General features: G+C 40.2%; 1 protein-coding gene across 14 annotated transcripts in view; it reads left to right on the plus strand.

The window, feature by feature from the left end:
* LIMA1 (LIM domain and actin binding 1) overlaps positions 1–14,727 on the plus strand; it is a 92,250-nt gene extending 77,523 nt beyond the window's left edge. For 6 of the 14 annotated variants that reach the window (XM_081592562.1, XM_081592553.1, XM_081592560.1 and 3 more), the window contains 4 exons: positions 1,227–1,290; positions 2,807–2,916; positions 10,305–10,438; positions 12,391–14,727. In XM_081592562.1, the coding sequence (XP_081448688.1) occupies positions 1,227–1,290; positions 2,807–2,916; positions 10,305–10,438; positions 12,391–13,399 (1,317 nt within the window). In that variant the 3' untranslated portion in view covers positions 13,400–14,727. Of the gene's footprint in view, positions 1–1,226; positions 1,291–2,803; positions 2,917–10,304; positions 10,439–12,390 lie in introns of all 14 variants that reach the window. The other 8 variants (XM_081592550.1, XM_081592558.1, XM_081592548.1 and 5 more) reach the window with 3 other exon arrangements.
* Positions 14,728–17,050: the final 2,323 nt, after the last annotated feature.

Consider the following 17,050-nt stretch of genomic DNA (forward strand, 5'->3'; position numbering starts at 1 on the left):
GCCCCTACTAATTAAGCAAGAATTGAAGAGCTTTTTGTGGCCATGCACTACTTTCAGAAAATTTATTTCATGTCATTAAATGAAATAACACATTTAAAGTAGTCATTCCAATACCTGGAACATAGTAAACATTTCATCAGTGTTAACTATTATTATACTGATTTGTTTTATACCATGTCAGAACTCCTGTAATGAAAAGAGAATAAAGGGGAAAAAACTGACCATGCTGAAATTCACGGGCAGTCAGCTAACAACTTAATCTCCATGGTAAATTTATTCAGTACATTAGACATCCTGATATAAACACTCAGCATCACCCATAAAATCCCTGACATCTGAATGAAAGAATATTCCATGAAGAGTGCACGTTGGATCATTTGATGACCCTTCATGATTTTGAATGTGGAGGAAGATACCAGGAAGGGCTCGGGGACAGTAGAAAGGAGAAGAGCAAACTGGTAGAAAGTTTATGACCTTTCATGATTTTGAATGTGGAGGAAGATATACTGAAGGACTAGGGGACAGGAGAACGGAGGAGTGAGCTGGTAGAAAGTTCTTTTATTTCAGTTTGATGGTTATGGGAAAAGTAATCACCTACACCTAAGATCTGCCATCTTGTTAACCACTACCATTTTGAGACTGGAACTAAACAAGGGAAACTAACCTCGAAGATAATACCCAAGGGTTGTTATAGATAAATTTGTTTTATAGCTATCAGAAGGTCTTCTGTACTAGCAAGCTTCTTTCAGCAGAATGTGTTTGGTTGGGAAATAAGAAGTTAGGAAAATGAAAGAATAATAGTTCCTGTATGTAAAGACTTTATCTTGCCTTGGAGTGAGTTACAGTTATAGGAGTTGTGGTTTTTGGTGAGGAGCTTTGCCCTCCCTGATTGAGGGTTTTGTTTCACACCCCACTTTCTCTCTCTTTTTTTTTTTTTTGAGAGTAGAAAGATATATTTAGAAGTTCTTTTATAAAGGAAGATAATGCACACTTTTGGCAGTTGCTTGCAGTCTGTTATTCATGTCACTCTGTAATTGGGAGGCATGTTAATATCCTCATAAAAGACATTTTGCTGCCTCTTGTTTCTATGCTCAGCTGTTCTGGGGCCCGTTATTTCCCCCCAGGCAGCCGGTGACTGACTGGAGTCAGCAGGTTTTTATGGCATTAACAGCAGTTTGCTCTTTTATTTTTAATGTGATTCTTAATCCCCCCGCCTTTTTTTGTAGGTTTCTGCATCTGAGAATAGCCTGGCAACCCGTTCCACTGCTGCTGCTGCTGAAGATGATTCCCGTAAGTGTTCATTCTTGGGTCTGGAGGGTGAGGGTCTTATTTTCTTGCCCTAGTTTGGTTGTGGAGGGCGAGGGGGAGGCTTGTCCCCAGTTCTGTCAGTGCTAAGGATATGTAACATATTAAATCCAGTAATGCAGCTGATTAGATCTTTCACTTGGTTTTAAGGACTGATGACTGGGTACCTTTTACACATCCCATGGCAAAGAGAGATGTTAAATTCAATGAAATATGATTAACTTGTGGCAAACTGAATATTTTTGATGCTTCTCCCATTGAACTTACCCTGTCTTTTGTACCAAACCTTTTCAGGGTTAATGCTATAAAAACTATAATTTTGAAGTTTCATTTTAATAGAAGTTTGGCCAAAAAGGACTTTATTTATTTACAGGGATAAGAATTGGTATTTGAGTAACCTTTAAAAAATACCCTTTTCTTATTATAATTATATAAATATGCACTATAATCCGCCCTCTGGCTAAATCGTTCCTGTTGGTGCTGAATTTGATCACCTTTTCATCCTACTTTGGAATCATTTTGAGCCTCTTTTCCCAAAGATAGAAATCTTTGTTTTTTAGTTTACTGTGTCTACTTTTGATTCTGATGTTCAGTGTATTAGTTTTTTAATATATATAGATTTATAGCTTTTCCTCAGGTTAATAACTCACTAAACATTAAAAACTCAGCAAGAAGCAGAAGTATTAGCTAAACAGATCTCTAGTAAACCCTGCCTTAAAATTTCAGAAAAACTCTTGCTGCTTGAATCCAAGAACATTCCATTTGCAATCATTTTGCTTGGACTAGAAATTTTTCTGAGTTTTGACTAGGTTTGCAAAACATTTTTTTGAAAAGTAAGCCTTAATCTTTCAATACTTTGTTGACATAACTCTAGATTTTAGGGAATTCTTTTATGGTTCCTAAGTAACTGCATGAATGACTTCTCTGTGCCTCTTCTGAGTTTCCACACAATGAATATACTGGCAGGAAATTAACTTATGTAAGTGACACGTCAATGACAATGAAAAAAATTTTATGGAGCCTTTTTCCATAATCTTCATCCAGTGATATTTGCTGTAGGACTGACTAAGAAGATGGTGTCAAATTATATACACACATATACGTGAGCATGTGTTTTGAAATTTCTGCCCACACATTCCCCCATTTTCCCAAGTTCAATTGGAACAGCCCAGAAGGAGTTATTGGGAGTGCTAACTGCCAAAAAGCCATCAAAGTCTACAAGCAGCCTTTAAAAATGACAAATGCTACAGGGCAGAAGTTTCCTTCTGTAGCGCATGTGGCAAAGAATGAGAAACCCTCTGTGTTGACACCCCAATTTATGAGAGAATCTAACAGCATAGCTTTTAGTATTAGAATATTCTTCAACGGAAAAGCAGTGTTTTTCCTGATGTTGAAAGGATCTGTCGATAGTGGAGGTGCCTAAACTTGGCTTTGGGGAAGAACCTTTTCTGATACTTTTCTTGAGATACCATAAAATGTCTTCCTTCTGTAACTCTAGCAGGTAACTCCCAGGTCAAGAGTGAGGTCCAGCAGCCTGTGCATCCCAAGCCACTAAGTCCAGATGCCAGAGCCTCCAGCCTTTCTGAAAGTTCTCCTCCCAAAGCAGTGAAGGTATGATGGTGATTTCTCTTGGAGCTTGTAGACACTGGTTTACTAGTGAAGCTCGTTGCCCCTTTTATCATTGTGTTCGTTATAACCAGTTTTGGCTTTCCTGGGGACAAAAACGCCAAATAAGAGCACACTTGAACCAGTCACTTTTCTTGAAAATCTAGCCACTTTTTCTTAGGCATTTGAGCCAGGCGTGATGAGGCTCATTAATATTGCTCTGTCTGGAATCTGGAAAGCTCCTGAAAGAAAACCCAAAGTGAAAGAAAATAACCCGACTTATTTTCTTGTTAAGTCCAAATTCATAAATCTATGAATGAGTTAAAACCTGTAAAATGAGCAATACAAAAAAATCTGTTAAATTAAAATCAGCCCATTGGATGGGAATGTACAATGTTAGCTTAAAGATAGTGGCTCCCTGGTCTGAGGAACTTAACCATAACATGATTGGTAGTCAGTGCATTTGAAGAAAGAGTGTGTACATTTCAGCAGGGTTTGGCCAGTCCATTTGCTCTACAAATGGGCATTCAAGTAACATTTACACTTGGTTATAATATTAGATATTAAGGAATATACAAAATGTTTGTACTCTAGGAAAATTTTACTAGGCTACTCAATCTATGGTCTCCTTTTATTCACTAATTTTTAAAAGCAGTCTTTTCCCTTTCTATGAACAATATTCCCATAAAAATAAACAAAGGTAAAAATATATATATATATATCCAGCCTCTCTTTTAGGCTGTTCACCTGACTTGTTTTAATTGAATGCTTTGCTAATGCCATGCTGATTCACCCACTTGCATTAAAAACCAAACATACCTACACTTCTTTAGTGTCTTCCTCCTGTGGTGTTCTCTTAAGTAGCCAAGGTGCGTTTCAATGGCTTTAACATTTGAGAGAAACTCAGTGGGTAGAATTAGTTTTAAGGCGATTTGTACTGCCTCAACTTCATGCACACATCTGCCATGTTTCTGTCTCTCAATTGTGGGCATGATTGGTCTCTTGATGAAAGTTCTAGTGCACAGAAAAGAAGAGAGGAATTCAGAGGTGTGGGTTTGAAACAAAGGGAGGTAAGGAGAATCCAGGATTTAAAGGTTAGATTGAAAAAGAGAGTGAGGCGGGGGTGGGGGAAGACGGTAAACATAAAGATTTTAAAGGAAGCAGAGACATGAGGAGAGTAAGATTTATTGAAAGGAACAAAAAAATGAAGAAAGTAACAAGAGAAAGCAAGTGAACTAGGAAGAAAGAACTGAGCTGCATGATGGGATCTGCACATGTCCTTAGCGTGACCCCCTCTTCTGGCCTTGAAGCTCTGCTCATGCTGCCATCAGCACTTTTCTTTTTCCAGTATCTGGAGTCCAACAAAGTAGCAAATGCCACAGGGTTAATTTCCTCTCCAGCAGCAGTCTTGCGCAGATGTGAGTCCTTGGGTTGTGGTTCTGGACCAAGAACAGCAAAGCTGACTTGGCCATGGATTCCGTGTGCCTGAGGGACTAGGGGGATTCTGTAGCTGATCTGTGAACTAAAATCTGTTCTCAACTGTGTCTGAATTCTCAATCCAGTCTTGCTTCCCTCCCTCGGCTGCTAGACCAGACCTCCTGGTCCTGGGTTGGACCTTTGGGACCCCTCCTTATTCATACTCCGGGATCTGAGCCGATGAGCCATGTGCGAAGAAATGCACCTCACTAAGGTCTTCCTGGCACACCAGAGAGAGGAGACAGAGATACAGCTTCCTCTGTACCGTGCCTGCCTCTTTGGCTTTGGTCACTCAGCACTGGAATAAGCCTGCTTGCGCCAGACATACACCTCAGGTTTTGGCTGGAGTAAACTGGCCTGACTGCCTGTGTTTGCTCAAATGGTGATGGTGTACACAGAGCTCGGGGTTGTACCCAATCACATCTCCACTTTATTTAAGGACTGTTTATTTTCTCTTCCTCAGAGTTTCCCTTTACATTCTGCAGGCAAGTATGTAGATACTTTAACGTTTCCCAGAAAACCTGCTGACATAACTGGTCTCGTGGCTATAGACCATGCAACAGAAGTTTTTTCTCCACTGGGAAATTACATACAGCTAAGAATAAATGTGTTCACTCAGAATAGATTGTGGGTCCCCCACATCCTGGAAAACATGCTGCCTAGTAGTGCCTGTTATTGAAAATAGGACATCTAAGGTAAAGACTCAATTCATTTCAAAATTTAGCTTAATAAGGTAAAATAAAAAAACAAAACAAAACACTCCACAGATGATATTAGTCTTTAAAAGTAAGGATTTTGTCTATTTTGAACACTGGCCAGACAGTTCAGTTGATGAGACTTGGCAGTAAAGAAGTTTAAATAGTAGATATAGTAGGTTCCCTTCTCAAAATAGGTGTTCTGGGTCTAGAGCTCAGTAGACCCTGTGAGAAGGATCAGACCTTTCAACTCAAGAGACCCAGAGGTCTCTTAAGCTTTATGTTGTCCCACTGAAATGTTATTCCCTACATGTTCCTGGAGGGAGGATAAGGAAGATATGTGACTGGCCCTAGGAACATCTACTGGTCTGGGATAGCCCCGCCCCAGGATCCTAGGCTTGTCCTGCTGTTGGATGTGGAAAGAAAACACGGCAGCCTGAATAAGAGGCTGTACCTTTTGTGCCTGTCCCTTCCTTCATGGACAGGGTAGGAGGTTTTATGCTGTTTTGCAAATCTATCAGAATTATGCTAGAAGGGTATCTAGATTCTTTTCTGACCACCTACATCATTACTGCTTTCTCAGAGCACCAACATTTCCTCCACATGTAGAGCAACCTGTGTAAGGTGTGAATATCTCCAAAATGCTTTCACAAAGAATTTGACAGACAGCGAGCAGAAGGGTTAAGGCCAGAGCCAGCCCAGCCATTTACTGTATGGTGGGGGGTTTCAATTTAATTACCCAGATATTTTGCACAAATTGGAAGGAGGAAATGAAAGTCTTTTTATAGTGTTCTGAGGCATGGAGGCCTGACATTAGCACAGAATTTTCTTCTGATTTCACTATGTCTAAAGGCTAGTTAGCTTCACCACTTATGGCCAGCTGCTGCCCACACATACACATATCCCAATTGGGGCCTCGTCGAACTAAAAAATGTATGTAAGACAAGAGAGCAAAAGAATGTAGATGAAGTCATAAAAATTTATTGGAAAAAAAGCTTTAAGTAGATGCTGATCAACAGAAGGTCTGTAACATTCTTCAGATGGGAAAGACTTGACAGTATTTAGAGACATCAATTATTTATATATTACCTTATTCATTCCTGCCTATCCTTGAGATATTATCTACATATTTTAATTTGAAACAAAGTGAAGACTTGTTCATTCAAAATGCTGTGGTGAAATCATTTTCAATTGGGTTAGCATCTGCTCTCTTCCCCAAAGAGATTCCTTTAGTTATAGAAATGTATTCCAGGACAATTTAGAAAATACTCTCTCGGTTTGTTAGTCGAGAATTCTGAGTTTTAATTTTAATTCTGTTATTATTGACTGTGCAAGCTTTGATAAGGCACCTGATATCGTGGTGCGTTAGTGTGAAAAATGGTGAGGGAGGGGAGATGACAAAGCATCTTATGAACTGCAAAAAATATAAAGATTAAAAAATGTCTAACATTCTATCACTGGCAGTGTTTTAAATGTGGCTGTGCCAAGTTCGAGCATGCCATGAAGGCATGGGCAGGATGTATGCCAGGCCTACCATAATGGTAGAGATTTTTGGGTACTGACTATGCTTCCTGTTGTCTGAATAGACACGGGGGCAATTACAGAAAAGTGGCTGAGAGCCCAGGACAGAGGAAATAAAGGGAAGGCACAGCCGCAGCCACTCTGACTTGGCATATTGCCATGTTGGGCTCCTCTTGTCTTTATAATACTATAGGGGCCCTTGGGCAGCTGCCGCATAAACTTTAAATAATATTGAAAAGGGTGTATGTGAAAAAGGGATAGGAATAATGGGAATCTGATAGGTCTGGCTAGTTAGAAGCTTGTGGTTAGTCAGATGTTTGAGCTAGCAATTTATTAATTTGATGTTAAGGAGAGGAATGCCTTTTCACTTGTGAGTGAAGGCTCTAATCAAGAGAGAGCAAATGTGGGTCAGGTGTGGGAGGTAGGAAGACAGTGAAGAATTGTTCATGAGACACTCCTTGTGTGGGTGAAGGCTGGGAAAACTCTCTCTCCTGAGCTGGTACTCTGATCTAAACTCAGGTGGGTATGAGTGAGCTGATGTTACCATGATTAGCAGCACTACTTGGTAAAGAAAGAAAACGTGGTCTTATTATTGGATCTGAGTCTGTACCTGAGCTTCAGCTCAGCTGCAGTAAAAAGCGCCCCAGGGCACACCAAATGCTTTGTATTCACTGAAGGTTCCTATTTGTCTCTTCCAGCTTCTGCTTCCTGCTCCTGGTACCTAATTTCTGCTCCTGCCTTCCACTTTCCTCCTAATGTGAGCTCAACTTACAGCTTTCTATTCTCGGCTGCACCCTTCTCCTACTGTGTGTTTTTCCGTGTGTGTGTGTGTGTGTAAAACAGAGGTGTGCTCTGTAGGCCTTCAGTCCCCTTCAGCAGAATAATACCCATTTCCTCCTCTGCCATGGGAAAGTTCTGTCTCCTGCTCTGCCTTTACCGACCAGAATGAACATGTATTCTCCTAAGTGTTAAAAATACAGTATTCATCCTAGAGCTGAAAAAGATTTTCACTGATAAGTAAATACACTGGGCCTATTACTTTTACATTGTCTGAATTGTGATTTGTACAGGCTTTAATTGTAATATTATACCCCAATTTTATTCTGTCTTTTAATATTTCCTGCTTGCTAGGCAAGGACCTACTCCTTTTAGAGAAACCTAATTAAATTATGCAAGGACATCTCCACTTAGGTCCTATCTTGTTAGAAGTGTCAATATAAGAAAAAACAATTTGGGAATTTCCTAGCAGTCCAGGGAAAATCCCATGGACAGAGGAGCCTGGTAGGCTGCGGTCCATGGGGTCTCAAAGAGTCGGACACGACTGAGCGACTTCACTTTCACTTTTTGCTTTCATGCACTGGAGAAGGAAATGGCAACCCACTCTAGTGTTCTTGCCTGGAGAATCCCAGGGACGGGGGAGCCTAGAGGGCTGCCGTCCATGGGTCGCACAGAGTCGGACACGACTGAAGTGACTTAGCAGCAGCAGCAGCAGCAGCCAGTGGTTAGGACTGTGATTTCTCACTGCCGAGGGCCTGGGTTCAATCCCTGTCAGGGAACCAAAATCTCACAAACCATGCAGCACAGCCAAATAAAAAAAGGAAATAAATAAAAACCAATTCTACATCAAGATCCTACCATATAGCACTGGGAACTGTGCTCAATATCCTGTAGTAAACCATAATGGAAAAAAATATGAAAACAATATACATATATAACTGAATCACTAAGCTGTATACCAGAAACTACCACAGCACTTTAAATCAACTATACTTCGATAAAATTTAAAAAAAAAAGAAACATTTCTGAACTCCAAATAATGCCCTAATATCTGCCAACAGCATTCAATACAGTAACATTTGATATTTAAATTCCTCAGTTATGCTTGGTAAACTGAGTTGTAGCTGTGGTGTTTGGTTTAAATTTTTCTTTTTGACTCTAACCCTAGGAATGGAGAGCCTGCCGTTAACACTCAGCACTCCCCCCTCATTTTTAAATCCTTTGGTGCTATTTGGGAGTTTACCACCAATTTTATTAAACTCCCTTTTGTGGATCTTAACCTTTACTCCCCTGCCCATTTTCTACTCTCATTTCCTGTCGAAATCTGCTTGGCAACCATTCCTATTTTTGCTATACCTTTTTGTGAATCATGTGGCAACTGAGCCAGCAGTGTGAATTTTTTTTTATGGGTCTATTTTCAGGCTTTTTTAATTAAAATTCTATCTTACCCATAAGCTGTTTTATTTTAGGCTTACCTTAACCATTCAGGCCTTGAGCTTTGGGACTAAGTTGTATTATTTGCCACCATACTGGTCCTGGTGGCAAAGGGGCCACCAACGTGCCTGAGAGAGCTTCCAACCCACCCTAACCAAACTGCTCCTACCTTTACTATTAGTAGTTGAGGTGTTTCTGTTGGGACAAGTCAAGGATCACACACAGCTAGAGACTTCTTACCCCCAACCCTAGTGCCATGTAACTACTTCTTATTGTGTAAAACTTACAGTTTTGGAGCTGTAGCTTTCATCAGGGCTAGAATACACTGTGTAGTGTGTGTGTGTGTGTTCAGTCTCTCACTAATGTCCAACTCTTTACGACTGCATGGACTGTAGCCCGCTAGGCTCCTCTGTCCGTGGGATTTCCCAGGCAAGAACACTGTAGTGGGTTGCCACTTCCTTCTCCAGGGGATCTTCCCAACCCAGGGATCGAACCCGCATCTCCTGCGTTGGCAAGTGGATTCTTTCCCTCTGAGCCACCTGGGAAGCCCTTATATAGTTTAGGATTAAGTTTACCAGCAGCAGCTGTGCTCACCCTGTCCATATTCCACACTACAAACAGTTCATGAATTCCCTATTATGACTCCTCCCACCCTGCCCCAGTACATTAGTTTTATTCTCCTTTTGGTTTTTTAAAAAGATTATACAACCTATAGTTTTATTGGGCTGCGCTTTTTTCTGTTGTTCTAATAAAATAGTTTGTGTCTCTTTTAAAATGTTCCATTTTATGTCTCTATTTTGCTTTATTTAAAAGTATTATGTCTAATGGATCAAGCAAGTCAAGATTATAAGCAGAAGGGACTGACAGTTGCTTTATCCAAGTATCTTTTCCAAATATATACAAAAAAGATTGTCTATATGTATATAACTGAGTTTGCTATACGGCAGAGATTGGCACAACATTGTAAATCAAGTATACTTCAATAAAAAAAATTTTTAAGTACATAAATTTTTAAAAACCAGTGTCTTTTCCTACTTCCCAAAGCCAAATGCTCTTTCTCTCCTTGAAAGTTACCCCCTTCAGAAACTGTTCTTTAAAAAGTCTGTCCTGCTTCTATTCGGCACTTAAACAATTGTCTTTCTTCTGTGTGTGATGACATTTTCTCCTAATTTCCTGTCTGCTGAATCATTTTGTGTGTACTCGTGTGTGTGTGGTGGTTGGTCTAAGCCTTTCTCTGCAATCCGGCCCTAGATCCACTCATCCTGAGTGGCTGCCGCACTTAGAACAGCCAGTCTGGGTAAGGAATTCAGGAGAGCCTATGGCTTTAAAGAGTCAACTGATAGAACTATAGCAGGGTTAGTGTTCCTCTGAGAATTGACAGACCAGGTAAGGGAGCCCATAGATAACAAAGTAAATCCCAGGGCCCACCTCAGCAGAGTACTAACTTCTCGCTGCCTTAGTTAGCTGAAGTTATCCTTTACCTTTTCCTAGAAGTTTCAGGCACCTGCAAGAGAGACCTGCGTGGAATGTCAGAAAACAGTCTACTCGATGGAGCGTCTCTTGGCCAACCAGCAGGTGTTTCACATCAGCTGCTTCCGTTGTTCCTATTGCAACAGCAAGCTTAGGTAAGCCAGACCAAACAAGCCATCTCTGGAGGTATGGTTGGACCTCCAGAGGGAGCCTTTGGTTTTTAGAACACTTAGAATACTAAAATCTGTGGTGCTAATACTATCTGCTGTTATAGAAGAGCTCAGATAGCTACAGACAAAAATTAATGAAGTCATAGTAGCTGTTCAGGTGATTATCGCTGATCCAAAGACAGACTACAGACTGGTAAAGTTGGAAGATGAACATTTTAGGATTTCAGCTTCTCACCTACTTAGTACAGTTGAGAACCATGTATGTTTTGGCATGTGTTTAGAGATGTCATGTTTTAAGGGAAGTATCCCAGAAAATTGACTATGTTCTAGAGATTTACAATCATTGTTTTTTCTTTAATTAAATTAGGAGGGTGATTAAAAAAAATTGTGTGCGCTGTGGAGGATCTTTGAAGAAAGCGAAAAGTACCATTTAATTACAAGCATTTTATAGTAAATGATAATGGTGTTTAGAACTTCTTGGTACATTGACATTAACTTACACGTTAGGACTAAAGCTTAAATCATTCAGGTTGCTGGTGACCTAATTTAGCAGAATGTTTTCCCTTGGTATCAAGAATCATACAGTTAAGAAATCTCAAGAGGATACTTGTTGAAGCCCTTCAGGTTATCCCAAGTACTGTATAAATGGCAAAAATAGTAGATCCTGAAGAATACATATTTTTCTGTATATTGCTTTGTTTTATTTTCTGAGAAAATAATGATGTATCATTTCTTCTTACTAACTCAAAGTATGGATATAAATGTGGCAAATGGTGGAAATATTCCATATGACCTCATTTTATTCATATTGGAGGAGGAAGTAACCAGGATGTCATTTCTTACAGCCTTCCTTCCAGAGCAGGCATCCCTTCCACCGTACTGTTGAAAGATGTCCTGGCACCTGTGTGGCACTTCTGGGTGGGTTAATACCCCACTTCAGCTAGTTCTGGTGTTAGTGCTAGCTCGACAACTTTCCCTTCTGTTGAGCCAAAACGTGTGTCTGTAACTTCCACTCAGTGGTTCTTTTTCTGCCCACTGTATGTTTTTCTCCAGAGCACATTCTTCTAAATTTTTTAATTTTTATGTTTCTCCTGTGGAAATGCTGTTGTTTTTCTACCCCTCCTATAAAATGTGTTACCCTTTGAGAGACACCAGATGTCCTAAAGGCCTGTCCAGCACTGACATTAGGGTAGACCGACTTCTGGCTGTTGCTTGCTGTTCTCCTATTAACCATAGCTTTCTTTTATTCAGTCACTGGCATCTACTGAGTGCCAGCCATTAGCAGAGCATTATACCCATTCCTGCTTTTAAATTATAACACAAATGGGAAACTAGGAGGAAAATGATTCAACTTTTTACAAAGGAATATCATTAAAAATAGTTACATGTTATAAATACTTAAGAAATAGTAGAATGATCAGAGTTAGGTGGAATTACCTAGGGAAGACTTCTTGGAAGTAATTTTTTTTAACAGTTTTGACAGAGGGGAATGAAATCACTTGAAAATGGGAGCATGCACCAAGTGGAAGAATGTCTTCTGAAGTTTCAGGCCTAGAAATGAGCATTTTTTAATAAGGATAATGAAAAGAAACATGTTTAAAAGGGGATGGAGCATCCTTGGTGACTGATGATGTGCTTTTTTAAAAAATTTATTTATTTGGCTGCACTGGGTCTTAGTTGTGGCGCATGAGGTCTTTAGTTGTGGCATGTGAGATTTTGTTCCCTGACCAGGGATCGAACCTGAGCCCCCTGCATTGGAGTGCAGAGTCTTAGCCACTGGACCACCAGGGAAGTCCCTGAAGTGCTTTTGAAGATATTTCTCTCACTTTGCATCTTCTGGAAATACTGGATTTGCCAGGTTTCAGTCTAATGGTATAAATAATAGTATACAGATTTGTTAACTTTATGCTCTTTTTTTTTTTTTTTTTTAACAACAGTCTAGGAACATATGCCTCTTTACATGGGAGAATCTATTGCAAGCCTCACTTCAATCAACTCTTTAAATCTAAAGGTAACTATGATGAAGGCTTTGGACACAGACCACACAAGGATCTGTGGGCAAGCAAAAATGAAAACGAAGAGACATTGGAGAGACCAGCCCAGCTTCCAAATGCAGCGGAGACCCTTCAGAGCCCAGGGGTAGAAAATGCCCCCATTGCGAAAGTGGGTGTGCTAACTGCAAGTATGGAAGCCAAGGCCTCCTGCCCGCTGGAGAAGGAAGACAAGCCAGCTGAAACCAAGAAGCTGAGGATCGCCTGGCCACCCCCCACTGAGCTTGGCAGTTCAGGAAGTGCCTTGGAAGAAGGGATCAAAGTATTGAAGCCTAAGTGGCCCCCTGAGGATGAAATTAGCAAGCCTGAAGCTCCTGAGGATGTAGACCTGGATCTGAAGAAGCTAAGACGATCTTCTTCTCTGAAGGAGAGAAGCCGCCCATTCACCGTAGCAGCTTCATTTCGAACCTCTTCAGTCAAGAGCCCCAAAGCCTTGTCCCCACCTATCAGGAAAGGCTGGAGCCTGTCAGAGCAAAGCGAGGAGTATGGAGGAGGTGTAGCAGCAGAAAGGAAACATATGGAAAATGCCAATGCCTCTGAGAAGAATGAGAGTGTGGGGAAAACAACCTGGCCCAACAAGGGATCTAAAGGAGGGGAGGCTGGGTGGAGAAGTAAGGAGATTCATAGTTTTGAGATGGGGAGTGAAAATCTTATAGAGAATGGTGCAAACTTAGATGAAAGTGATAAAAACCTCCTCAAAAAGCAGTCTCCACTAGAACCCAAGTCAAAAACTTGGTCTGGCTATACAGACAACCCCTCCACTAAAGAATTCACTACTCAAAATCAGAAATCCCAGGATGTGGGATTCTGGGAGGAAGAGGTAGTCGAAGAGCTGTCTGTAGAGGAACAGATAAAGAGAAATCGGTACTATGATGAGGATGAAGATGAAGAATAACAAATTGCAATGATGTTGGGCCTTACATTTATGTGAGTGTCAGTGAGCCACTGCCCTTATCAAAGTGATACACATAAACAACTGTCTTAGCATGAACTGAAATTTATATGAAAGTAATTTTGGAAGAGAGTTCCTGCTTCAAAAAAAAATCCCATACTTCAGCTTAAGTGAACCAATTCTAAATGCTAGAGATAACATCACTTAAATCCTCTGTTTTAGCAATGATGATATACACAACTGCTTTAAGGTCTTTTGGGGGCGGGAATGTGTATAGCGGAGTGCGGGGGTGGATATACCAACTGATAAGGTCCAGATTTCACTGTATTCCCAAAAGACAATATAAAAATAGAGAGATGATTAGTAGTACACTGTTCCACTAAAAATTCAATTATGGAATGAGCAGAAGGGATTTAGGGGCCTAAACATTATAACTGAATGCACTTTAGTATAAAGGGCACAGTTTGCATATTTTACATGAATATCAATTTATTGTTTAGTATTTCTCTGCTAAGAGATTAAATATTTAGTCTTTTTTTTTTTAATTAGGTTAATTTTCTTACTCTGATGTATATGGGGGATTTATTGCTTACTCTGATATGTATGGGGGTTTATTGCATCCTGCTTTCTAGACCACATCCTGAACTAGAGTATTGAGATACAGCACAACCATCTTTTCAGGGTACCTTTTGAGCACCCTTTGCGCTTGGAGGGATTCATTGTGTCCCAAATAAGCTATGGTATTTGCCAATGAGTATGACCACACCCCAAGTGATTGCTTTCTTCTCTGGTGGTCTCTTGCTTCTCATAATTTACTGAAGGCTGCAATATTTCTATAAGATCTTTTCTATTTGCCATGTTGCATATTAGAGCAAAGTGATGAGTTTAAAGGAGGAATAACAGAAAAAAGAAAAAGATGCCTTAAACCTCTTGAGCTCAGACCCCCCAACCCCTATAATTCTACTTCTGATATCCCCTTTCTGGGACATTAGTTTTTCAATACTTATAAGTTCTGAAATGTATAGATTTTTACGGCAGACAGTATTCCTAGGGTGCAGTTAAACCAATTATAGGCCTTTTTTGAGAGATGATTTTCTAGTATTAAGGTTTTGGAACAGTATAAACTTGAGTACATTTGTTGTACATAATTGATATTCCAAATTGTATTTTGGGGGGGAGAGAGGTGTTTTAAACTATAGGCTTTACTTTATACTGCATTTTTCGAGATTTAGCTCTGATATTTTTTAGAGATGTAAAAATATTCTGCTTTCTTACAGTCTTGCTTACTCTGAAACATTTTTATTCAATAAAGCTTTTAACTGACATTTGAACTTTCAGTGTTCCTTTTCCATTATTATTTTACATTGTTACTGTCTCTCAGGACCTACTCTTGCCTTAGCAGTTTGGGTAGAAAAGGCAAATGGGTAAAAGGCAAATGGGTCTGATGGATTTCGAGAGAAGTACTATGTATACCTCTCACCAATAGGTGGTGGTGTTGAGCTGGTCTTAGGCTTTCATTCTAGAAGACGAATTTTTCTTCAAAACGGAAAGCAGTTTGGCAACAAAATTATTGTGTGCATTCAAAACTAGACGCTTGTTTTACCAATTCAAGATGCAGTGGTGGTTTGTATTAATTAGTTAATTATTGTTCAGTTGCTAAGTAGTGTGTGACTTCCAACCTCACGGATTGTAGCATGCCAGGCTCCTCGGTCCTCCAGTATTTCCCAGAGTTTGCTCAAATTCTTGTCCACTGAGTCAGTGATGTTATCTAACCATCTTATCCTCTGCCATCCCCTTCTCCTGTCCTCAATCTTTCCCAGAATCAGGGTCTTTTCCAATGTGTCGGCTCTTTGCATCAGGTGGCCAAAGTATTGGAGCTTTAGCATCAGTCTTTCCAATGAATATTTAGAGTTCAGTTCCTTTAGGATTGACTGGTTTGATCTCCTTCCAGTCTCAAGAGTCTTCTCCAGCACCACAATTCGAAAGCATCAGTTCTTCAGTGCTCAGTCTTCTTTAACGGTCTAACTCTTACATCTGTACATAATTACTGGAAAAATCATAACTTTAACTATATGGACCTTTGTCGGCAAAGTGATGTCTCTGCTTTTTAATACGCTGTCTAGGTTTGTTCATTGGAAGGACTGATGCTGAAGCTGAAACTCCAATACTTTGGCCACCTCATGCGAAGAGTTGACTCATTGGAAAAGACCTTAATGCTGGGAAGGATTAGGGGCAGGAGGAGGAGGGGACAACAGAGGATGAGATGGTTGGATGGCATCACCGACTTGATGGACATGGGTTTGGGTAAACTCCGTGAGTTGGTGATGGACAGAGAGGCCTGGTGTGCTGCAATTCATGGGGTCGCAAAGAGTCGGACACGACTGAGCGACTGAACTAACTAACTAGGTTTGTCGTAGCTTTCCTTCCAAAGAGCAGTTGTCTTTTAATTTCATGGCTATAGTCACCATCCACAATGATTTTGGAGCCCAAGAAAAGAAAATCTGTCACTGCTTCCACTTTTTCCCCTTCTATTTGCCATCAAGTGATAGGACCGGATGCCATGATCTTAGTTTTTTGAATGTTAGGTTTCAAGCCAGGTTTTTCACTCTCCTCTTTCACCCTCATCAAGAAGCTCTTTAGTTCCTCTTCACTCTCTGCTATTAGAGTCTTCTTACTATCTGCATATCTGAGGTTGTTGCTATTTCTCCTGGCAAATTTGATTCCACCTTGTGATTCATCCAACCCAACATTTCTCATGATGTACTCTGCATTTAAGTTAAATAAGCAGGCTGACAATATACAGCCTTGTCATACTCCTTTCCCAGTTTTGAACCAACAGTTCGTCCATTTCTAACTGTTGCCTCTTGACCTGCATATAGGTTTCTCAGGAGGCAGTTAAGCTGGTCTGGTATTCCCATCTCTTTAAGAATTTTCCAGTTTGTTGTGATCCACACAGTCAAAGCTGTAGTGTAGTCAATGATTCTATCTCCAAGGAAATCTACACTCCCATTTAAAAAGAAAAAAAAACAAAAAACACCTTAATAAGGTAAAGTATACTTCACCTATTTAGGTATGCCTAAATGCTAAATGGAGTCTTTGAATGCCTCTGCTGAAAATGGATTTGTTTTTTGCTCCGGGCAGAGGTATAGTTGGTTGTTTGATTTCCCTGTTTGCAGAGGCAACTGCCCTGATTAGTAAGGTGCTTTTTTCTTTTTCTTCTTTTTTTAAATGGGAGTGTAGATTTCCTTGGAGATAAAAATGCTTTTTGAGTCATCTGTTAACATTTTCCAGGGTTGCTGTGCGTTCCAGTTTCTTGCCTAGTCTTCAAAGTGGATGGCTGGATACTACTATTTGCTCTTGACTCTTGCTCTTAACTCTATTACAGGCTGAAATAATTTAGAAAGCCCTGAAAGCCCTGTTCACTGAAGAGTTAATCCAGAAGTACCTGCTGACTTTTACAAAATATCCAATCCTGGTTTGAGTTTAGCTACCTTTACTTTGTGACTCACTATTGCTCTAACCCATCCACATGGTACTCATCACATCTACTAACCTTATAAAAAAAAAGTGAGTGCCTATGGTAGGCATTTATGGGTATCAGTTGAGTGTGTGCCTGCTCAGTTGTGTCCAACTCCTTGCAACCCTACGTACTGT

The sequence above is a fragment of the Giraffa tippelskirchi genome, chromosome 4, assembly GCF_054371585.1.
Source record: "Giraffa tippelskirchi isolate mGirTip1 chromosome 4, T2T-mGirTip1v1.2.pri, whole genome shotgun sequence".
NCBI classification, from domain to species: domain Eukaryota; kingdom Metazoa; phylum Chordata; class Mammalia; order Artiodactyla; family Giraffidae; genus Giraffa; species Giraffa tippelskirchi.